This window comes from Schistosoma haematobium, chromosome 7, assembly GCF_000699445.3.
Source record: "Schistosoma haematobium chromosome 7, whole genome shotgun sequence".
NCBI classification, from domain to species: Eukaryota; Metazoa; Platyhelminthes; class Trematoda; order Strigeidida; family Schistosomatidae; genus Schistosoma; species Schistosoma haematobium.
In genome coordinates, this window is record NC_067202.1 from 19,065,963 (window position 1) to 19,091,938 (window position 25,976).

Sequence of the window (25,976 nt, forward strand, 5' to 3'; positions counted from 1 at the left end):
CCCTATATAACATGGCGAGTAAGAGCAGGTGTAAATCGTCAATTACAAATCTCCATGTACGTGTACACATTATACATCATTGAATAGCACTCAATTAGATAAGTAAGACAAAGCACGCCCCATTGAAAAATATCAATCCGTTCAATAGTTATGAAAGAAAATGTGACCCGGAAACATCCTATAGAATGTGCGCGTGTCAAAATCCTATACAAATGCCCGAGACAGCCAATTTCGTCAACACACATTTCACCATAACATTTGAACAGCTCAACCGATTTCGCTCATTCACTTTGTGTGGGATTTCTCTTGCAAATATCTGTTTGACAACTTACAACACATTGTCAGATGTATCAGTCAAATGCAAGATGTATCAATGAAATCGGTTAACCAGCAAACCAACTTTACGTATGAGCAGTGAGCAAACTTGCCAAAGTAATCATGCTGAAGCATTCTCAGTATCAATGGCGAACCTGCAGTGTGATATGAGACGTTCCGCTGTACATAGCAATTTAGCTTATACAGTTTACCACACACATGTAGGCTAGTAAACGAAGTAGCCCAGTCTGAAGCGTCAGGGATTGAACAACGCTTAAAACCCATTGTCTGCTGTCGGGATACTACCACAACACCACCAAGATCACATTCATCGCATTTGCGAGAATTTCATTTGTCCGACTTTTCAGACTGAGAGTTAGGGGTAGTATCCCTATATAACATGGCGAGTAAGAGCAGGTGTAAATCGTCAATTACAAATCTCCATGTACGTGTACACATTATACATCATTGAATAGCACTCAATTAGATAAGTAAGACAAAGCACGCCCCATTGAAAAATATCAATCCGTTCAATAGTTATGAAAGAAAATGTGACCCGGAAACATCCTATAGAATGTGCGCGTGTCAAAATCCTATACAAATGCCCGAGACAGCCAATTTCGTCAACACACATTTCACCATAACATTTGAACAGCTCAACCGATTTCGCTCATTCACTTTGTGTGGGATTTCTCTTGCAAATATCTGTTTGACAACTTACAACACATTGTCAGATGTATCAGTCAAATGCAAGATGTATCAATGAAATCGGTTAACCAGCAAACCAACTTTACGTATGAGCAGTGAGCAAACTTGCCAAAGTAATCATGCTGAAGCATTCTCAGTATCAATGGCGAACCTGCAGTGTGATATGAGACGTTCCGCTGTACATAGCAATTTAGCTTATACAGTTTACCACACACATGTAGGCTAGTAAACGAAGTAGCCCAGTCTGAAGCGTCAGGGATTGAACAACGCTTAAAACCCATTGTCTGCTGTCGGGATACTACCACAACACCACCAAGATCACATTCATCGCATTTGCGAGAATTTCATTTGTCCGACTTTTCAGACTGAGAGTTAGGGTAGTATCCCTATATAACATGGCGAGTAAGAGCAGGTGTAAATCGTCAATTACAAATCTCCATGTACGTGTACACATTATACATCATTGAATAGCACTCAATTAGATAAGTAAGACAAAGCACGCCCCATTGAAAAATATCAATCCGTTCAATAGTTATGAAAGAAAATGTGACCCGGAAACATCCTATAGAATGTGCGCGTGTCAAAATCCTATACAAATGCCCGAGACAGCCAATTTCGTCAACACACTTTTCACCATAACATTTGAACAGCTCAACCGATTTCGCTCATTCACTTTGTGTGGGATTTCTCTTGCAAATATCTGTTTGACAACTTACAACACATTGTCAGATGTATCAGTCAAATGCAAGATGTATCAATGAAATCGGTTAACCAGCAAACCAACTTTACGTATGAGCAGTGAGCAAACTTGCCAAAGTAATCATGCTGAAGCATTCTCAGTATCAATGGCGAACCTGCAGTGTGATATGAGACGTTCCGCTGTACATAGCAATTTAGCTTATACAGTTTACCACACACATGTAGGCTAGTAAACGAAGTAGCCCAGTCTGAAGCGTCAGGGATTGAACAACGCTTAAAACCCATTGTCTGCTGTCGGGATACTACCACAACACCACCAAGATCACATTCATCGCATTTGCGAGAATTTCATTTGTCCGACTTTTCAGACTGAGAGTTAGGGTAGTATCCCTATATAACATGGCGAGTAAGAGCAGGTGTAAATCGTCAATTACAAATCTCCATGTACGTGTACACATTATACATCATTGAATAGCACTCAATTAGATAAGTAAGACAAAGCACGCCCCATTGAAAAATATCAATCCGTTCAATAGTTATGAAAGAAAATGTGACCCGGAAACATCCTATAGAATGTGCGCGTGTCAAAATCCTATACAAATGCCCGAGACAGCCAATTTCGTCAACACACTTTTCACCATAACATTTGAACAGCTCAACCGATTTCGCTCATTCACTTTGTGTGGGATTTCTCTTGCAAATATCTGTTTGACAACTTACAACACATTGTCAGATGTATCAGTCAAATGCAAGATGTATCAATGAAATCGGTTAACCAGCAAACCAACTTTACGTATGAGCAGTGAGCAAACTTGCCAAAGTAATCATGCTGAAGCATTCTCAGTATCAATGGCGAACCTGCAGTGTGATATGAGACGTTCCGCTGTACATAGCAATTTAGCTTATACAGTATACCACACACATGTAGGCTAGTAAACGAAGTAGCCCAGTCTGAAGCGTCAGGGATTGAACAACGCTTAAAACCCATTGTCTGCTGTCGGGATACTACCACAACACCACCAAGATCACATTCATCGCATTTGCGAGAATTTCATTTGTCCGACTTTTCAGACTGAGAGTTAGGGTAGTATCCCTATATAACATGGCGAGTAAGAGCAGGTGTAAATCGTCAATTACAAATCTCCATGTACGTGTACACATTATACATCATTGAATAGCACTCAATTAGATAAGTAAGACAAAGCACGCCCCATTGAAAAATATCAATCCGTTCAATAGTTATGAAAGAAAATGTGACCCGGAAACATCCTATAGAATGTGCGCGTGTCAAAATCCTATACAAATGCCCGAGACAGCCAATTTCGTCAACACACTTTTCACCATAACATTTGAACAGCTCAACCGATTTCGCTCATTCACTTTGTGTGGGATTTCTCTTGCAAATATCTGTTTGACAACTTACAACACATTGTCAGATGTATCAGTCAAATGCAAGATGTATCAATGAAATCGGTTAACCAGCAAACCAACTTTACGTATGAGCAGTGAGCAAACTTGCCAAAGTAATCATGCTGAAGCATTCTCAGTATCAATGGCGAACCTGCAGTGTGATATGAGACGTTCCGCTGTACATAGCAATTTAGCTTATACAGTTTACCACACACATGTAGGCTAGTAAACGAAGTAGCCCAGTCTGAAGCGTCAGGGATTGAACAACGCTTAAAACCCATTGTCTGCTGTCGGGATACTACCACAACACCACCAAGATCACATTCATCGCATTTGCGAGAATTTCATTTGTCCGACTTTTCAGACTGAGAGTTAGGGGTAGTATCCCTATATAACATGGCGAGTAAGAGCAGGTGTAAATCGTCAATTACAAATCTCCATGTACGTGTACACATTATACATCATTGAATAGCACTCAATTAGATAAGTAAGACAAAGCACGCCCCATTGAAAAATATCAATCCGTTCAATAGTTATGAAAGAAAATGTGACCCGGAAACATCCTATAGAATGTGCGCGTGTCAAAATCCTATACAAATGCCCGAGACAGCCAATTTCGTCAACACACATTTCACCATAACATTTGAACAGCTCAACCGATTTCGCTCATTCACTTTGTGTGGGATTTCTCTTGCAAATATCTGTTTGACAACTTACAACACATTGTCAGATGTATCAGTCAAATGCAAGATGTATCAATGAAATCGGTTAACCAGCAAACCAACTTTACGTATGAGCAGTGAGCAAACTTGCCAAAGTAATCATGCTGAAGCATTCTCAGTATCAATGGCGAACCTGCAGTGTGATATGAGACGTTCCGCTGTACATAGCAATTTAGCTTATACAGTTTACCACACACATGTAGGCTAGTAAACGAAGTAGCCCAGTCTGAAGCGTCAGGGATTGAACAACGCTTAAAACCCATTGTCTGCTGTCGGGATACTACCACAACACCACCAAGATCACATTCATCGCATTTGCGAGAATTTCATTTGTCCGACTTTTCAGACTGAGAGTTAGGGGTAGTATCCCTATATAACATGGCGAGTAAGAGCAGGTGTAAATCGTCAATTACAAATCTCCATGTACGTGTACACATTATACATCATTGAATAGCACTCAATTAGATAAGTAAGACAAAGCACGCCCCATTGAAAAATATCAATCCGTTCAATAGTTATGAAAGAAAATGTGACCCGGAAACATCCTATAGAATGTGCGCGTGTCAAAATCCTATACAAATGCCCGAGACAGCCAATTTCGTCAACACACTTTTCACCATAACATTTGAACAGCTCAACCGATTTCGCTCATTCACTTTGTGTGGGATTTCTCTTGCAAATATCTGTTTGACAACTTACAACACATTGTCAGATGTATCAGTCAAATGCAAGATGTATCAATGAAATCGGTTAACCAGCAAACCAACTTTACGTATGAGCAGTGAGCAAACTTGCCAAAGTAATCATGCTGAAGCATTCTCAGTATCAATGGCGAACCTGCAGTGTGATATGAGACGTTCCGCTGTACATAGCAATTTAGCTTATACAGTTTACCACACACATGTAGGCTAGTAAACGAAGTAGCCCAGTCTGAAGCGTCAGGGATTGAACAACGCTTAAAACCCATTGTCTGCTGTCGGGATACTACCACAACACCACCAAGATCACATTCATCGCATTTGCGAGAATTTCATTTGTCCGACTTTTCAGACTGAGAGTTAGGGGTAGTATCCCTATATAACATGGCGAGTAAGAGCAGGTGTAAATCGTCAATTACAAATCTCCATGTACGTGTACACATTATACATCATTGAATAGCACTCAATTAGATAAGTAAGACAAAGCACGCCCCATTGAAAAATATCAATCCGTTCAATAGTTATGAAAGAAAATGTGACCCGGAAACATCCTATAGAATGTGCGCGTGTCAAAATCCTATACAAATGCCCGAGACAGCCAATTTCGTCAACACACTTTTCACCATAACATTTGAACAGCTCAACCGATTTCGCTCATTCACTTTGTGTGGGATTTCTCTTGCAAATATCTGTTTGACAACTTACAACACATTGTCAGATGTATCAGTCAAATGCAAGATGTATCAATGAAATCGGTTAACCAGCAAACCAACTTTACGTATGAGCAGTGAGCAAACTTGCCAAAGTAATCATGCTGAAGCATTCTCAGTATCAATGGCGAACCTGCAGTGTGATATGAGACGTTCCGCTGTACATAGCAATTTAGCTTATACAGTTTACCACACACATGTAGGCTAGTAAACGAAGTAGCCCAGTCTGAAGCGTCAGGGATTGAACAACGCTTAAAACCCATTGTCTGCTGTCGGGATACTACCACAACACCACCAAGATCACATTCATCGCATTTGCGAGAATTTCATTTGTCCGACTTTTCAGACTGAGAGTTAGGGGTAGTATCCCTATATAACATGGCGAGTAAGAGCAGGTGTAAATCGTCAATTACAAATCTCCATGTACGTGTACACATTATACATCATTGAATAGCACTCAATTAGATAAGTAAGACAAAGCACGCCCCATTGAAAAATATCAATCCGTTCAATAGTTATGAAAGAAAATGTGACCCGGAAACATCCTATAGAATGTGCGCGTGTCAAAATCCTATACAAATGCCCGAGACAGCCAATTTCGTCAACACACTTTTCACCATAACATTTGAACAGCTCAACCGATTTCGCTCATTCACTTTGTGTAGGATTTCCCTGGTAATTATCTGAGAAGTGATATCCCACAGAATTTCATTAAGTGAAATCGGTTGAGGTTTTTCAATGTTCTGGTGAAAATTATGTCAACGAAATTGTCTCTGTCCGGTATTGCGAGTTACTAATTTTGTATGTTGATGTTGTGGATATCCTCTTGAATTTTTGTATTAGCTAATCATTCGTCATCTACTAATGATCAATCAGTGTGGAGTGAAGGTATTGTGAATGAGATTGCCCGTAAACTGTTAATCTCTTGTCATAGATATTTTCAAATTTTTGGTTATCTAACGTCAAGCAACTGAGTGTACAGTGATGTTGTATTTGTCATCCTATGTCAGGAAATGATGGTCATTCCGTTATGTCAGTTAAAAGATATTTTCTTGACTGAGTTATCTTGGGCATACACTATATAAGTTCGACCAATATCTGCCTTTACGGTCCTTGCTGATTGAGTGTAGTTGTAGAATAGATGACAACTTGAAATGGTCAAACGAAAGTGTTTTACTTCATGAACTGCCTGCCGTTCAAGTTGGAACGTGTATGCGGATGCGGCCTTCTTTAGTCAAATGTGAGCTATGATTATGATATTAGGCTACGTAAATCAGAATCGGTCACAGTGGTAGAAATGAATATACGTTGGATCTTCTTTATGATCTACAACACCATCTTTTACTAGCACAAAACTTCCCGTTCTATATTTTCATATTAGTTTATCAATATCCAGTCTCTCTCAATATTGTCGCTGCTTCATTGTTCTGTTGTCTTCATAACTTTTTTTTAAAAATTCATCATGTCATATGAATGTGTTCTTGCAATTTGAACAGATTTGCATATGAGCCTAGACTTGTAATGATCCATACTGAGTGAATGAATGACTGAGATTTGATCGAGTGCATGTTCTTTGATTTTGTCTGATGTTTACATGATATACATAATGTATACTTTGTTTAGTGCTGTGAACTTTCAGTTATATATCCACATAGACTGTTGGAACCGAAGATGACTACTTCCAGATCCGATATTTTCAGTAACTACATCAATCTAAATCTATTGAACGGTGTATACAATATAGTTAGAAGTTGAATTTTACTTTGAATTCACAAAAATCTCATTTCTACTTATTCATTACACTTTCCTCATCCGTTTTCAAACACTTCACTTCTACCTAAAGTTTGTGCTGATAATGTCGTTCAGAGGAACAATAAAAGCTCTACGACCAAACCATCCAGCTCAAAGAATAAAACTTCATCAACACTCTACTTTTAATTGATCATGTCATGTTGATGTGTTATTGGTAACTTTGGAAATTGTGCATAGATTCACATTGATCAATACTGTTTGACTGGTATTTGAAAGTATTCACGTTCCTTTATTGAATGTGATATTTACTTGATAATATACACTTTGTTAAATGATGTGAGTTATAGTATAGTTCACATTATGTCATGTGTGTAGACATTCATGCAACAATTTCGCTAGTAAATCATTGTCAATTTACTTGACTCAGTAAGCCTAAACACAATTACTAACTGAATTTGTATTTACCAATCATTACTATAAGCGTAAGTTGTTCAAAAACTAGCAGGATGTGATCAGTTGCTTATAATTCTATAACTTAACAACATTGATATGAAAAATTTATTGCATTCATCTTATTGATATTTGCTATAAACTCCTAAATGAAATGACATAAGATGGTTTTCTGTTTCTGAGCCAGTCACTCATCACCATTATGTTGTATTATCATACTACTTTCAAAATCTAGAGGCGTTTAACCTGTTTTCATTGTGCTTAATTAACCCATGAGTCGAGATCTGAAAAGGTTCATTCTAAAACCTATGCGTTTTAGTCTTCCTTTCAGTTTTGGAGCAAACATAAGAATTGAGATGTTAACTGGTTCTTAGAGAGTTGTTAGTTATCTCATCTCAAACACAATGATATTGGTAAAAGCATGGTTTAAATGACTCTGAATAACAAGAATACATTCTAATTGGGATGAGAAGTTTGTTTTTTTGGAAAAATCAACACAGGAGGGCTATTCACAGAGATGACGGGTAAAAAACTTAGTCTCTTTGACAAATTTGTCTCTTACGTACCAATGCCAAGGTTGGACTTGAGCATTGAGTAGAAAGTTAATAATAAGTGTATTTCTTGTTAGATCCCAAAAATTGTATTTCTGACGTTTTGCGACTTAATGTAAGCTTCGTGATGTAGCGGTTAGCACTCTGAATCCAGCGACCCGAGTTCGAGTCTCAGCGAGCCCTCGTGCTTGCCGCCGAATGCCTTGCTACGGCCGACAGTGAGAAGAGTCAGGTCGTCCTCTCTAAATCCTCTCACATGCCTACGCGTATACACCCACTACCAGGGAAGTCCTACTCACTATCTTCGCGCGGCATCACTGTTGCTTACGAAATTGAGAAGACGAAAAGCGAATGTCCGACGCTTTAACCGGGTTGACGAGCCATCGAGGGGAGTTGGAAAACCACCATTCCAAACCAATGGTGTACATGGGCTGAATGATCCTGAGGAAAAAAATGAAGTATGAAGTTATTGTTGATCATCGGCTACCATGGGACTGCATCTCCTCACGATGCTCCACTGCCTTGTGGATTAGACCACCTGCTTCGGTTTGGGCACCCGGACAGCCTTCATACAAATCTCATTTGCTTTGTATGACGCATATGTATCTGGTGCCTCCTTAAACCACTATTTATGGGTTCAAATAAATAAATAATAATACTACTTGTATAGGTATCAGTAGCTCATATCACAATGTGAACAAACAATGGAATAAACTTAATCATAACATAATGTAAACAATACATCAAACAATATGCAAACATACATGTGATGATGATAACAGTACAATAATAATCTATGTATTAATTAATTTGTTTATTTACTTTTATAAAAAGTAAGTGATAAGAATACATTTTAATCATAAGTTACAATAGATGACTTGCACCTAATTTGTACCTAATTACTTTTATTTTTGTGTTTTCAAAAGAGAAAAAAACCCTACCTTGATAAGAATACAATTAAATATACAAAAAAGAGAAAAGAATGAGACCATTATTCATAGGAAGGCATGTAAAGAATACTCATATTGAGAATAACCACACAATGATAGATATATGTGCGTTTCAAGTATACGTTACGAAGTGGAATAGGCGTAAGTAAGTAAGTTGATGTATATATAAGTAATTAAGGTGTCTGTATTCAATAATGGAAAGTAGGATCATTTCTGAAATCATTATTGTACGTAATGAACTACATTGTTGATGTATGACATATTGGACACATACACATTCGCATACACACACTCTGAGAATGATAAAAACGTCCAAAGGAAAATTGTAAGTCAACACAATCAACTTTATATCATTCCTATGTGTAATTTTGTTTTATTATGGAAAATGTAATAAATCTGAAAAAATATACAAATTAAATCTACTATTATCACAGTCTGTAAGTAATGAAGAAGAAGAACAAGAAAAACCATGAAAGAAGAAAGAATAAAACAATTTCCATATAAATAAGTATATAAGTAATATATTGAAGTTATGGAAAATTATTGAAATGGATTGATATAGAGATATTATGATGACAATTACAATGATTATAGGTAGTATAGAAGCCAATATAATGCCCAATATAGTGCTAGTGGGCACAGCCTATGCTCCTCCACGAGGAGTAACAAGCGTAAGTAAGTAAGTAAGGTAGTATATAGTAGAATAATCAAGTTTTTTTAATGAACTGATGTGATATGCAGCATGGTTTCAGTGAACTATGAATTCCAAATAATAAATTGAACCAATATTTCAATCACCATAGTGTTTAATTTTTGTTGAGAACAAAAGACAAATAGAAAGTGGTTTTGTTTTTTTCACTCGAAATTTACACAACAATAAATACCATAACTGAACTGTAATCTCAATAAGGAATAACGATAAATGGAATGATGAAAAAGGCGCTTAAATAACAAAAAAAGAAAATTGCAATGCATATACACTATTACATGTACGTACAGATCCATATAAACAATTGTATGTATGTATAGCGGCATAGTAACAAGACCGACCAGTATCCATATAAACCTATCAATCTCTGTATACATGTATAAAATTGGATGTCTGTTGCATAGGTAACAAGATATATCCCCATATTAATCTTCTCTAGTTCGTCTATCTTTAATAGGAATTGATAAATGTAATGGAATTGTTGATGTATTATTTTCATGATTAGATATTTTCAATTGACAATGTTTAGAATGATCTATAGATCTATTTAAATTTGGTGTAAATGAATTCACATTAGGAATTTGAATTTCATTAGAAATTTTTATAAAACTTGGTCGATTCATTGGTTCATCATGCCAACAATGATTCATTAATGTACGTAACCAAACTGGCATTAAATCAGGTGCAGGTAATCTGTAACCTGACAAAAAAAGAAGTAGACTTTAAAGAAGAGGAAGAGCAAACTCAAACTAAATCGAATCGATTTTTTCAAAATACCTAATAAACTATCCGTTACATCTAATCAAGTGATTCAATATGAAGAAACTTCTCATGATGACATCTGTAAATGCTTGTCATTAGTGAAACAAACTTATTCTAAACCATCTCTCCATATGAATTACATTACCTGTAAATTTTCTAGACTCTGGAATAATCTACCACAATTACTCCCATTATTTGTTCGCTGCATTGATGTATATTGCTCCTCTGAAAATTCATTGAATGTTCTAGCATCCGTAAGTGTATCTTATTCCACAAGTGACATTATAGGAACTTTAAAAGTTTGACCATTATTATTATTAGTGTATTCCCTAAGTAAAACCACTTACCTGCTGTCACTTTATGTTAACACTGTCCCTAGCAACCTTAACTAATTTGAATAGTATATCACTGTGTCACATGACACACGCATTTGGGTACACCTGATTGATATATTTTGGTAATAACTGCTTTGTTGTTCCGTGCTCTCTGTTTTCGTTTTACTTTCTCTAGTGGTAGATAATTATCAGTAATTCGATCTAGCATAGGAAATGACCTTAAATACACCGTTCATAAATCGATAGGCTGTCCACTTAAGAAAAATTAAAAGTTCGCGGCTGATGCAGTGGGTCGCTATCATACATGTACTACCAAAACAATTATTGAACTAGTACACTTAAAACTTTCTTTTATCACATGTTTGTTCTGCATATCTAATGTTATTATTTATATCAAATTGATCATTCCTGTAAACTGGCGTGAATTCTGTAATTATTATTTTTAGAAGATATATATATATATATATATATATATATATATATATATATATAATTATTATTGTTATTAAAATGTTAACAGATGAATAGGAAAATGTTCTACTTCACATTTTGATTTATACTGTTACATAATCGGAATAATTTAATTGAATAATTTATTTTGTCTTCGAACCAATTATCAGTGTTTAACAAAAGTTGTACCTTGGCTAAGGCCCTTAAATGCCCTGGTACGGCCGAGAGTGGGGAGAGTTCGGTCTCCCTCTACAAACGCTCTCACAAAGCGGCGTCCATACAAACACTCCAAGAAAAGTTCTGCTCACTGCCTTCTCGCACCACAGGTGTTGTTTACGACATTGAGAGGACGCAAAGCGAATGACCAGCGATTTAACCGGGTTGGCTGGTGGACGCGGAGAGCCCACCTAGGGAAGTTCGAAAACCCTCATTCCAAACCAATGGTGTAGATGGGCTGCACGATCCTGAAGAAACAAATGGCGTATGGACCTATTGTTGGTCACTGGCTACCATGGGACTGCATCTCCTCACGATGCTCCACTTCCTTGTGGATTAGACTTTTAGGTCAAAGGCTCCAGGTGTGGCACCCTAAGAAGACCACCTGCTACGGTCTGAGCACCCAGGCAGTATCACAGCGCTCACACAAATCTCATTCGATTTGTGTGGCGCACATATATCTGATACCCGCTTGTACCAATGTTTATGTGTTTAAATAAAATATTTTGTCTAGGTAAAGGTTATCCACTATACTCTATCGATTAAATGATAATATGATCAATAGTTTTGGTGTTTCATCTTTGCGTGTAATATATAATTTGATATAAATTTACTTAGACGTAAATGACGTGTAATCCATTAAAAAATTGGTTCTTCCTGGAGGATTCAAACCTTTATCACCTGACAATAGTTCTACTTAAGTCAACTTTATAGACACATTACTGAAAAGAGTAAGTTAGCATAAAATTCTATTCCAAATCTTCCTGCTAATTCTGTTCATTCAATGTAGTATTAAGAAACTTAAATAAAACTGGGACAGAAATTTATTAGTTATTATTTACCTGATTCAATCATATCCCTTGTTTGTTGATTAGACCAATTTCGATAAGGAACATCACCAAAAGTAAATATTTCCCATAAAAGTACACCATATGACCATACATCACATTTAATAGTGTAACGACCAGTTCGAAGTGCTTCAGGAGCTGTCCATTTAATTGGGATTTGACCTCGTTTATCACTTAACTAGAAAAAGATAAATAGCATTGCAATTGTCATATGAAGGAATAATTAAGAAAAACAAACTTAGTAACGACAATGTTATTAGACCATTACAGTATGGCTAAAAACAATAATGTTTAAGAAATAAATTGACATTTGATATTCTTGTGAAACTATTTAATAGTAATTGAATTATATATGACGAAAGGTGTTTCTGGCATAAAAATCTGTCAGTAATAATAATGAAGGATAGTGAATTCGGTCACTGTAACACAGAATAGATCATAGTACTCAAGTCTTTAACTGTGGCATTATAAGAGGAACGTTCATATTTCCATGGATGCATCAGTTCTTAAATTTGAAAAAAACACCATATCCATAAGTGTCAACTAGTACAAAATATATGATCAAGATCTTCTACTACTGACCAACCTTGTCTAATACAAAAAATCAGTAGTGAAATAGAATCTCCTAGTGAAATAATAAGCTAAAATCTCTCCAAATGTATTATATATATACCCGGATGCCCTGGTATGGTCAAGAGTGGGGAGAGTCAGCTCTCACTCTCCAAATGCTCTCACATGGCCACGAGTATACAACCACTGCCAGGAAAGTCATACGCACTGCCTTTTCCTGGCATTACTGTAGTTCACGAAGTTGAGAGGACGAAAAGCGAATGTTCGACGCTTGAACCGGGTTGGTTGATATGGAGGATCCAGCGAGAGGAGTTGTTAACCCTCATTCCAAACCAATAATGCATATGCGTTCCAGGGTGCCGAGGGATGAGAAGGCGTATGAACCAATAGTCGGTCACTTGCTAGCATGTGACTGTATCTACCTACGTTGCTCATTGCCTTGTGGATTAGACCTATAAGTCAAAGGCTCGGGGAGTGGCCTCCTAAGAAAATCATTTGCTTTGGTTTAGGCATATGTATCCGTCGCCTCCTTGTACCAATGTTTATGTTTGAATAAATAATATATGTATTTGATGAAAAATGAGATTTATGAACACTGATATTATACACATGCATAAATCTATTTATTCAACTTACTTCATATATATGCTCTTCTCTCGACATGCCAAAATCAGCTATTTTTAATTGACCATCATCAGAAATTAAACAATTTCTTGCTGCTAAATCACTGTTTCAATACAAATAGATTGTGTATAAGGATATAATACAAGAAGAAAGAATTAATTCGTAGAAAGATATGAAAGGACTTTAATCTCATAGTTTAAAGGAAGATAGAAAGTGCATACACTGACGCCATTGTGATCGATTCTGAGCCATGTCACACAGAGTCCCGAACCGTTGGTTACGATAGTCACACGGACTTCAAGCATGTAGTCTTCATCTACCAACATGGCTAATACTAGGGATAAAGTGGTTAAACTTGATGATTATCGCAAACACTGTAAACAAAATTTCAATATTCAAACCCAGTTTCAAGTAGTCATTCTTCTCCATATTCTATCGTGATTAAGACTGAATGAAATTCCACCAAAACACCAATTTATACTTCTTCGCACAAGCTAAAACACTGTTGAATAGATTTTTAGTAGCCAGAGATCTCACTCCATTCAGATCGTATAATTGATTGTTATTGAAATATACATGTCGCTAATCCTCGTATATAATCATCGACCTAATTCGAGCTAGTGAATAACGTAATTAATTAAATCATATAGAAGAATGGATTTCGAATATGTATATTTCATACAATCGTTGATCCAGAAAAACTATCGGAAGAACGAAGCGAAGAGAGTGAAGCAAAATGAACCACAGTGGAGAAGGCGAATGACCCAGCTTGATTTAGCCAAGCGTGAATCAATATTTATAGTCACACAGAAATAAGCTACAGATATGTGATAGGTAGGATAAGAAATACACACACAAACGCTCATATAAAAACACCCGAGGTTGATAAGTGAATAAATAACAAGGTCCGTCTAGAGCCCCTTCGGGGCTACTGTCTGTCCCAAGCTCGGATAAAAGCAGAGGGTTGGGAATGGGGTTAGCGAACTCATCCCGTAGAAAACTAACTCGCTAAAAAACTCAAACCAGAGAAAATTATTCAAAATGTGGTCTTGGTATTTTGTAAGCAATGATGGATAGTGGCTAGCAGTGGAATCCACGACGCGCGTTTCGTCCCATTTGGGACTCATCGGCTGGATGTACCTCCATCTCAGAGTTCAAAGTGAATTCATTTCTATTGAATCTACCCTCTTGAAAGTTATTAAAGAACGTATACTCCAAAACTCACTACAGGTAGTAGGAGGACGTTAGTTGTACCACAACAATCAATCTGTTTATAACCATTATCGGGATCGAATTTATCAAATATGAATTTCTGTATTGATATGAAATGAGAGTAAAATAAAACTTACCGATGAATACAATTTTTCGCTTCTAAATACATCATTCCATTAGCAGCATCTAAACTCATTTGAAGTAGTTTCATAACAGGTAATGCATTTTTTGATTTACGTAAATGATTTAAAAGAGAACCACCTTTACAATGAATACAAAGATAAACCAATAGATTAGAATAATATGAATCGTTAACTTATCAAAGAAAGAGAATTAAAATGATCCTTTCAAGGAAATGAATATGTAGTTCACTACTAAGTAGTATTAAGTAGTGTGATACGATATACACAAAAAAGGTAAGCATAGAATGATGGCAGTGGTGTTGTTAAGTGAATAACCCACTTCTATTTGACATATGTGCTGATAATATTGTCCAGAAAGATAGTGAAAGCCCAGAGAATGAAATAACAAGAAAAAAAGCTAGTCACAATAGCAGTTTCACCTGAATTTTACAGTAATTCACTCGCAAAGCGTTCAAACTTTCCCGTTGTTGATATGCAAGATTATATGAGTCAGCTACAGCATACGTGGAACTTTGACAGAAAACCAGGTACTACCTATAGTTTCATAGTTTTAGTTGGGTTCTGAACTGTAGATATAAGTGGAATTCGATGAAAGTATTGCGTTCTATTTGGAACCAGTTGGGAGAATGTATATGTATTGCAGTATTGGCATTCATAAACTAACTTTAAAATTCATTCGCTTAATTCTAAATTAATTTCATCCTTACTGAAACAATAACTTTCTTGTCACTTATCTTTTAAGAAACCATATGTGTTCCACTTCCAATGATGTCCAAGCCAAATTCAACGTAATAGTTCGGTATATAAATGCAAAAGTCCCTGTTACAATACCACATTAAAACCATGATAGCGAAAAAAAAATAGAAATAGATCGTGTGATTATGATCAGAATTTATTAGGGTGATAAGTAGTAGAAAAGGGTTTCAAAATTGGAGTTCCTGAGTAAAGCAAATATCAATTATCTTTACGCTATTTTTTCAACCAATTTTCAAACATGGCACGCAATGTTTATAACAGTTGGTTGAGAAAGTTGAGGGAATGTAACCCTGTAGTTCGCATCTATCAATATGGTTCAAACTAACTTTCAGTGAATTCATGAGCTGACATCAAGCTACTAACTTATCGTCTCCACGTTTTTTCGAATCTACTTGCAGACCAGTGAACGTCGTTTACGGTAGATGGTCGTTGGATATGCGTAATACATGTTTCAACACATCAGTTGCTGAAGACCTGTTACATCATCAACCATTTTGTATTTTTGAACAGTAACCCAAAAGCTACTAAGCCGATGGCTACAGCATGCTCCGCTGGCCTTTCAAAGACATTTATGATCAAATACTAGTTTCATATATGTCACAGTCAGAATGTAAGACAGAACGAAGTGCTTGCAATATCGTTTATGACTGACTGACAGATCCAATCATGGAAGAAGATAACGTTGATCAATGTATGTTTTCGAGTGATTTAAAACAGTTCACTGCCTAATAGGAGATAAGTTATTCACAAAAATTTCTTACGATTGTATAACACTGTTAATGTCCAACAACAAAATACTGTCAATTCACATACTACAACCCTTATCGTTCGAAAACGTAACTACTTATACCTAATAAGTAGTAAGAATAACAAATTAACATAAATGATACAATTGTAAGGTAATTAATGAAATATGCTAGAATTCATGAAAAGCATGTCAAGTTCACTAACCTGGAACATACTCCATCACAATCATAATTGGATAAGATTGAACTGCAATACCAATTAATTTGACAATATTTGGATGATTGAAATTTAAAGCAGTTGTTTCACCTTGGAGAAATTTCCTACGTAAATCTGATGCTGTCATATCGACACGACAAGTTTTCACTGCAACTTCATTTCCATTATATACACCTCGGTAAACATCACCAAAGTTACCCTGTGAAAAACGAGATGTAGAATAAAATAAGCAATACACTTTATCACATGAATTATTATCATTATTTTAACACTTAGATATTGGTACAAGGAGGCACCAAATACATATGCGCCATACAAATCTCATTTGATATGTCTGAGGGCTGTGATACTGCCTGGGTGCCCAAACCGAAGCAGGTGGTTTTCTTAGAAGACAACACCCGGAGCCTTTGATCTGAAGGTCTGATCCAAAAGTCAGTGGAGCATCGTAAGGAGATGCAGTCCCATGGTAACCGGTGACCAAAGATTGATTCATACGCCATTTGTTCCTTAAGGATACTGAAGACCATGTGCACCATTGGTTTGGAATGGGGGTTTTCCAACTTCCCTAAGTGAACTCTCCATGTCCACTAACCCGGTTAAAGCGCCGGACGTTCGCTTTCCATCCTCTCAATTTCGTAAACAACACCCCCGCCACGAGAAGGCAGTGAGTAGGACTTCCCTGGCAGAGGCTATATACGTGTGTCCATGTGAGAGCATTTCAAGAGGGAGAGCGGACTCTCCCCACTCTCGACCGTACCAGGTCATTTGGGGGCATGTATGTAATTGAAAAGCGATTGGAATCAGGTGTTTCCTTTGTTGAAGTACAACTAAAAATTAACATATGTGATTAGAGACATTCAAACAAGATCGGGAGACGTGTGTAATTTTCACAGTTACGCTATAGAATTATTTTTTGACGACGAGATAATGTGAAAATAAACAAAGAACCCTAATTCTTAATTAAGATCGCCAACATGAAAAAAATCTTGTTTCGAAATTTCAAACACAGACATTATGCGTCACAGTAGCCGGAGGATAAACTTGTCTAGAACATATGCCAATAACCCTAATCGATGAAAATTCAGACTGAGACTGACTTGGCACTGTTACGTAATAACTTAGGCTAAGAGTTCATGTGTCTTGAAGTTCCTGTTAAATACGTGCAATACTTCCCAAACAATTGTAACCGATCTAAGCAAGCGTAACATTTCTCATCTATTCCATAATATGAAAACTTTACAAAATAATAAACATAAGAATGATACTATTTAAATCGATGAATAACTTATGAGTTACAATGTCTAAAAACATACTTGACCAATTTTTTGTAGTAGTTGTACATCACGATTGTCTAGTTCCCAATCAGGTCTTGAAATTGGTGTAATAAGACATGCACCTGATTTTGCTGTCACGGGAGTTTGAGTTTTCATATGATATTCAACCAGTTCCCTGCAGAATTTTAGTTATTAAACAAACATCAAATGTGATTATTCAAGGGAAATTTCAGAGCTGATAATAAACTTAAGAAAAAAAATCTTTGCTAATTACACAGAAAATGTCAAAAATAAATACCTTAAGGCCTCATCCAACTTTCGCAAGATCGCTAGAATCCATCTCCGAAACACATGTTCACCAATAATATAACTTAAATGATTGAAAACGTTTTGTACTAATTTGTTTACGAACAATACATAGACCCACTATTGTCCAACTCAAACCACACCTAACATATTTCGAAGGAAACACTACCCTACTCACGAGTAGTAACCATCACTGAACCAAAAATACTCATTATGAATGTCCACTGAGCAGTGAAAAACGTATCTGTAAGACATGGATCAATGTTTTGTGCTAGTTTATATTTATTTATTTATTTGAACACATAAATTTTGGTACAAGAGGGCACCAAATACATATGTGCGCCACACAAAACAATGAGAATGGGAAGACAAAAATAGAAGGTAAGGAGCGTAAGAGAAAAAAAGAAGGACAATAACGACCAGATTACTACAAGGTAATGTAATAATAATAATCATAATGATAATAAAAATTATAATAATAATAATAGGGGAGACGGAAAGGTACAATCAGAAGAGATCTTTCAGTCAGGGAAGAAGCAACCACTTTTTATGAAGAAAGTAAAAGAAGGTTACAGCAGGATCGCCACTGGCTTCTATTCTGAGCCATATCTGATAACGTCTCTAGCCATTGTGTTACACCATCTCTCGGACACCAGACAAAGAGTCGTGAAGGACAAACACAAGCCAGTCCTTTGCAGCTTTCTTTCATACCACGACACCATGTCATGCACTGACCACTTCTTTCAAACAGTCCCAGCGTCGACAAACAATGCACGACGTGGAATTCTCTGAGACGAAATTCGTAGAACATGTTCAAGCCACCGAAGTCGGTGTTTCAAGATGGTGACACCTAATGGATATCGTCTCTGTGCCCGGACACATGATGCCGAACCTCTGCATTACTAACATAGTGTTGCCACTGGATGTCAGCAGTCTTTCGGACACAATGATGATCAAACACAGAGCCGTCTAATATCCTCAACTGGGAGAGGCCAAGTTTCACAAGCTTAGAGCAAGACTGCTCTCACTGATGCGTTGTAGATCCGACCTTTTACAGCCAGACTAACATCACGAAGGCACCAAAAATGGCCCAAATTGGCACAAGCCGATCTGGTTTTCACTATACGTGCATTGATCTCATCAATCACACCCCCACCAGCACTTATGCAGCTACCCAGATACACGAACTTCTCGACTACTTCTATCTGCTCACCATCCAGAGTGAGTACAGGATTAGAATCTTGACAGTCTTGTAGAATTACTTTGCACTTCGAAGGTGCAAAGCACATACCGTAGCTACGGACACTGATTGCCAACTGATTAAGTGCGGATTGCATGCCTTGGGCATTATCGCACGTTGAAGGCAGCCAGTTTAAATGGTGCGCGTGGTTTCAAAAAAACTGCTTCAGTATTCGTATTTGATGGTAGCATACAATTTTCAACCAGGCAGTGACTCGAGAACGTTTAGATAGAACCAAGTTTCCACCATAGGCGAGCTGCTGTATACGTCGAAAAATAAGGATACATAAAGTGGGAATATAAAGATTGAGTAAATGACGTAGTAAATAATAATAATAACAATAGTAATAATAATAATAGTGTGAATTGTTTGACTGTAAATCGAAGCGAGAAAAGAGTTTTCAGTAAACATCATCATTTTCATTTTATTTGTGTGTTAGTTAGTGTGCTAGTTAGTAGTCGGTAGCATAGGTTATGTGGGATTATGATAAGGATTATGAAGCGCATGTTGTGTTGATAAAGCTTAGTACTAGAATACACATTATTGTGCTATTTCTCTATGAGATGACATACTTCTTAAACAGAAAATAAGGGTGAAATTACGTTTATTGAACCTGAAAGTAATACTCACACTGGGTGAAAAGATGACAAAATTTAGTAAACAAGTGGCTAATATTTACATGTTTTAAGTAAGGATGCGACCGGTAAAACACTCCGTAACTCAGATTGCGTACTACATTTGTTCACATATCCATCTCGTATATAAAAATTTAAAAACACGTTAGGGAGGTATAGTATCTGGTTGGAAACTGACTATAATAAAAGTCTCTGTCTTCGTTTTGCATATGATTTTTATACAACTAGACGCTAAAAACTTAATAAATAACTTGATTGTGTAGTATGCAAACAGCTGCTAACTGCGGTCACATTCCTCACAGCTTGTCGATAACAATATCAATAGAAGCAGAGGTTTCTAAAGAAAACATACCATAAGTTACTAAAATATAAGACTAGGAAACACTAACAGTTTAATGCCAGATATATTTTCGCTAATAAGTAAAGTTTTATGTTCACTGGAAACTAGAAAAGACTAGACTAGAAAAATGACTACTACTTACCTTACTGTAGAGAAATGACCATCTTCTAAATGCCAACCTTCACCTGACTCTGGTCCACCATATACAATAAAATGTCTATGACCATGCCAAAAGACAGATAAAACCATACGTAAAACAGTTCCATCAATATTATGATCTTTATTTAATATTGTTTCGTTATGACTACCATTGATTAAATCCCCATTAGTTCCATTCCAATGGGCTAAGGTATCACGCCCACTGGAACGTTTACTTGTTTGTCGAACAAGGAAATCCCCTTGATTCTGTAAAAGACTTTAATAGCAAGAAAGAATGCGGTACGATAAAACTCGTGATTTCAATTTTCATATAAAAATATGACAAGGGAAAAGGTTATTATAACAACTGAACCATCCGAAAGACGTTTGCGATCAAATTATGGAGTCACTTTCTCTTCTACACACTCAACACAGATTACAATGTATGATTAATACAATACCGCACTTTAGAATAAATAAGGGTACCACATGTGATACCTTAGTGGATGAGAACACAATTAAGGACAATCGTATGTATTTGAACACAAAATTAAAGATCATTTTAGTAAAATCTGAGAACCATATAGTAAATACTTCATTTGCAAAATGTCAATCAATCGTCTTAGACTTCACTATTCCTTCATTTCCACAACAATCATTCTCTGTTCTCATTACCTTTTCTTCGATCTTCTTAACCTTCTTCTGTCAAGTATTTCACTTTCGATTAATGATACATACTACCCATATTTATCGACATCCGTAGCACATACTACAATGCAATTGTTCATTGAACAGTTCATAAATAGTTACGCCAGCTACTATAGTTTTATAAATTCAAGTAAAAAAAGGTCAAAATGCTGCACAAAATACAAGTTTGTTGATACTTAAAGCCATAAGAAAATTTAAGAGTTAAACTATTAGTGTACTACTTCATAACAGATTGTTATATCCCAATGAGAATTATGAATGGTAATTGTTGAGAAGCATTTAAGGAATAATCTTATACATGAATTTTTATTGTATAATTACTATGCAATTAAACAATTCATATTCATGTTCCTCTTATTATAAGCTTTATTTTGACCCATAGATGATTATTATACGATTTACCATTCTTTGAGTTATGCTCTGTCTATTCATCACAGTCTCCTAAATTCATAACTACATTTGGCTAAATCTTGCAAATGTGTATTTTCAATTTTATATTACGATGTGGTCTCTTTGGTTTGTATATAAACCCAGTACATTTGAAAAACATGATTCATATCGCTGAGGCTGAGATTGGTGTTCTGGACTCAACAGGCAGGAAGGGCTAGTCAAGAAGGACTCTAGACTGCTCATATGGGTTTTATGCGTCATCAGGCCGATCGATAAGTAACAATTTTCTAATTGGCGTTATCGTTAGATTATAAATTGATAGGGGCACTAGACTGTAAGTTATAAGTCAGTTAGTTAGTTAGCAACAATGTACAACTTCGTACGTACGTACATTACTTTGAGTTGCCATACCACATTAGCACAGAGATGCAGTTGTCCATTCAAGTCCTGTAGTGGCAGAGGTGGTAAGAGTATAAGCAGTAATCAGAAACATTAGGGTTTGGAGATGTTATTCAAGGAGTATAATCTGGTGAAATAAATTTGGAAAGAGAAAAAAAAGGGGTAAGAAATTCAGAAGATTAGAACTTGAGAGAACACAAAGAGTGGATGCATCCGTGCCAATGCAAACGATTCTGAGCCATGTCATTCAAGGTCTCTAACCATCGGTCGCTATCATCTCGCAGTCCCCAACCAGGTAGTCTACACCTACCAACATGACTCAGTCCACTTATCAGTGACCTCATGGATTTGTGCCATGTTACGGTCTGGCCGCCCCTAGCTTTCTTCCAACCCACTCCTACACTATAAAACATCGCACGTCGGGGCAGTCGGTGGATGGACATACGTAACACGTGTCCCAGCCATCTCAACTCATGAAGTTTCACCACTTCATCAATCGATTTGCCATCCTTACCTAGTACCCATTTCCTAACAACTGCATTACCTACTTGGTGGTCTCTGGATATACGAGCAATATTTCGAAGGCACCTATGCTCAAATACTAGAAACTAACGAATATCCTCTACTCTTACCGGCCATGTTTCACTGCCATAAAGTAGGACGGAACGAACTGCTGCACAATAAATATGTCCTTTGGTTGATAGACGGATATATCGCCTATTCCATAAATGACGCAAGTTGGTAAAAGCTAGTCGAGCCTTCTGTATCCGTGCTGAGATTTCGTCACACACCAGACCACAAGGGCTGATGAGACGTCCCAGAAAAGTGAGGCGGTCGACACGCTCGACTAAATCACTCTCTATCATTACTTCGGCTGTCTATGCAGCCCAATCCTGAAGTAAAATTTTGCATTTCGGGGGAGGGATCGCATGCCGAACATGCTTGCATTGTTGATTAGAGTGGTCAGAAGACTCTGGATTTTGTCAGCGTCTTCACCAAATAGAACCATGTCATCGGCATATTCTAAGTCAACAGGTTATAACACAAAAGGATTTAATCTCAAATGAAATGATAACTCATTATGGTGTTTTCATTTTATTGACTGTTGGTTCATTGTTACCAATCAATAATCTGTGTCCAATGAAAATCTATTCCATTTTTTTCAAAATTAAGATTCCCAACACTTAATGAAAAATGAAGAAGAAAAATTTATTTTCTATGTGAGAAAAACAAGAAAATATTCCACAATACAATAAAGTACATGTAAAATAGACGAAGAAAATGGTGAAGAATCCAAAAGAACGAAAAAAAGGGGGGCATGGTCGTAGTCGTGGTTGTAGTCATGTTGATACTTGTGACAATATTAATCAGTTAACATCATGTTATAAAAAGATATCTGAATAATATATCAACTATTAAGAACAAGAATAGTAATAAGGAATGAGTGAATGTGTGAGTGAGTGAGTGAGTGAGTGAGTGAGTGAGTGAGTGAGTGAGTGAGTGAGTGAGTGAGTGAGTGAGTGAGTGAGTGAGTGAGTGAGTGAAACTCCACAAGAAGCATTGATTTTTATTATTCAAACATGCAAACACTACTGTTTCACACATCCAAGTACTATTACAAGTACAATCATAATTCTAATATTCAATAAATTAATAAGTAAATATATGTAACTATTCCAGTAAGTGATCTAACACAGAAATATAGATTATATATGTAGGCTTACAACAGTAAAAATCTTATATTGTCGTAGTACGTACAATGGGGTAAAAGCCACACCTTCAATAAGAAAAAAAGCACATCTTGTAGTCAGTAAATCAATAAAATCAGACCACATTATTGTATTTCAAGTTCATTAAAAGCAAAACAACGCTAAAATAACACTAACAATGGAAAACTACACTAATAAATGAATTCATAAGTCAATTGAAGCTAGACGACCATGGAAAACCTGGAAGCACCGGATGCCCGTGACCAGTGGAGTTCAACCAGGTCGGTTGTGAGATAGTAACTCACTGAAGACAGTGGAGTAATTCCGTTACACATTAACACTGTTGAATGCCGGCTGAGTGGTCTAAAGAGTAAGCGTTCGCGCGCGAGATTGATAGGCCCTGGGTTCGAATCTCATGGGGCGGTATCGTGGACGCGCACTGTTATGGAGTCTCGTACTAGGATGAAACGGCCATACAATGCTTCCAGGTTTTCTATGGTGACGTAGCTTTAATTGACTCATGAATTCAACTATGAAAAACTAAATCATAGGTGACGTATTTAATATAAATAACGAAAGGTCAATAACAAGGCATTGATCTCCTACCAGGAGATCAACTTATCGACTTAGAATACGCAGATGATATAGTCCCGTTTGGTGAAAACGCTGACAAAATGCAGAGTCTTTTGGAGCGAAAATGCCAGAATCTTTGGGATGCCCTTCTCTCCCTCCAAATGCAAGTTGTTGCTTCAGGACTGGTCTGTGTCAACACCGGAACTAAGAATAGGGAGTAAAGTAGTCAAACGGGTTGACAGGTTTACTTATCTTAGAAGTCTGATCAGCCCTAATGAGTTGATGTCGGACGAAGTCTCTGCACAGATTCGAAAAGCTCATTTGGCTTTTGCCAAGTTACGTCATCCATGACGAGGGTGAGATATCCGTCTATCGATTTAAGGACGAGTATACTGCGCAACAATTCGTTCTGTTCTACTTTACGGCCGCGAAACGTGACCATTACGAGTAGAAGATACTCCTAAGCTACTGGTATTTGACCACAGATGCCTTAGAAGTATTTCCAGCATCTGCTAGGATCACCGGGTGAGTAATAGTGAGGTTGGACGCAGGGTATTAGGGTATGATGGTAAATCAGTCGATGAGGTTGTAAATCTCGTACGTTGTAGCTGACCGACTGATTGACTATGAGGTAATCTGCTCTAGTAGATACACACAAAATGAGATCATTAAAACTCTAAACTACATCAACCTATATCCCGATTCAAAATATTCTACGTTTGTGGGAATATTAATGTCCAGCATCTGTCTACGTAGCTAAGAACACCCCCTCAAAGTCATCATATATTAGGCTATTCGGTTGATTTGTTACTTTATGTCTTCATTTAAACAGTTAATTGATCATAAGCAAACAAAAAAGGCAACATATTGCAAATATTTAGTCTACACAGAAGGTTAGTGATTATCCGTCACAATCCCAACTTTACAAGTTCGATTCAGCCATTCATTGAATAAATACGATTTTTTTTGTGATAAACCTACCGTTCCACCTCTGCTCTAGGCAAAACACCATGAAACCACGGTTCCTTGTTGATATCCACATCACACTATAAAATAGACAGTTAAAAAAAAGAATTGTTGTATTTCCAAAATACATAAATTACATTATCAAGTGTATTTTTTATAAATTATGATGATGAGTCAAGGAAGAAGGTACAATTGAACTGCTTGAATGACTTTTTTTCATTTCGACTTACTACAGTTTAATTGATCAAATAAATAACCAGGTTGTAAGTGTTTTCACACTAGATTTAAGTAAAATCAACAGTTTATTGGTACTAAGTAGCATTCGAATTTTCTGTTAGACAGACTACAGATTCGTAAGCTACATTATGCCAAAATCAGTTTAAAGCAATTAATCCCTTTGATAAATTTCGATAGTGTAATAAGAAGACGAAGGTGATCAGAACTACGTGATGGGCTATTAGCGCAGTACATATCGAACAACGTGATCACATATATACTTGTTAAGTTAACTAGACTAGAAATGAAAGGTAAAACGAGACAAGGATAATCAAGAAACAATGTGAAAATGATTTGAAGCCTTATCACTTTGGATAATAAGGTAATATTACCAGAGTCGGTTTAAAGCTAGAACAAATTGTTTTTGAATACACAGAGGGGGTTTGAATCTTCGTATGACTAAGGCTTCAATAAACCTTGGTATATGCCCGTTTACATTTCTGTACAACACCACAAAAGCTGAGTTAAG

General features: G+C 36.7%; 1 protein-coding gene across 2 annotated transcripts in view; it reads right to left on the reverse strand.

Moving 5' to 3' along the window:
- Nucleotides 1–8,080: 8,080 nt before the first annotated feature.
- MS3_00009762 (uncharacterized protein) overlaps nucleotides 8,081–25,976 on the reverse strand; it is a 63,874-nt gene continuing 45,978 nt past the window's right edge. Inside the window, exons 12-19 of one of the 2 annotated variants that reach the window (XM_051218163.1) lie at nucleotides 25,247–25,311; nucleotides 20,491–20,763; nucleotides 17,867–18,002; nucleotides 16,542–16,752; nucleotides 14,829–14,952; nucleotides 13,492–13,582; nucleotides 12,280–12,463; nucleotides 8,081–10,374 (exon numbers count right to left, since the gene is read on the reverse strand). In XM_051218163.1, the coding sequence (XP_051064607.1) occupies nucleotides 10,100–10,374; nucleotides 12,280–12,463; nucleotides 13,492–13,582; nucleotides 14,829–14,952; nucleotides 16,542–16,752; nucleotides 17,867–18,002; nucleotides 20,491–20,763; nucleotides 25,247–25,311 (1,359 nt within the window). In that variant the 3' untranslated portion in view covers nucleotides 8,081–10,099. Of the gene's footprint in view, nucleotides 10,375–12,279; nucleotides 12,464–13,491; nucleotides 14,953–16,541; nucleotides 16,753–17,866; nucleotides 18,003–20,490; nucleotides 20,764–25,246; nucleotides 25,312–25,976 lie in introns of both variants that reach the window. The other variant, XM_051218162.1, reaches the window with a different exon arrangement.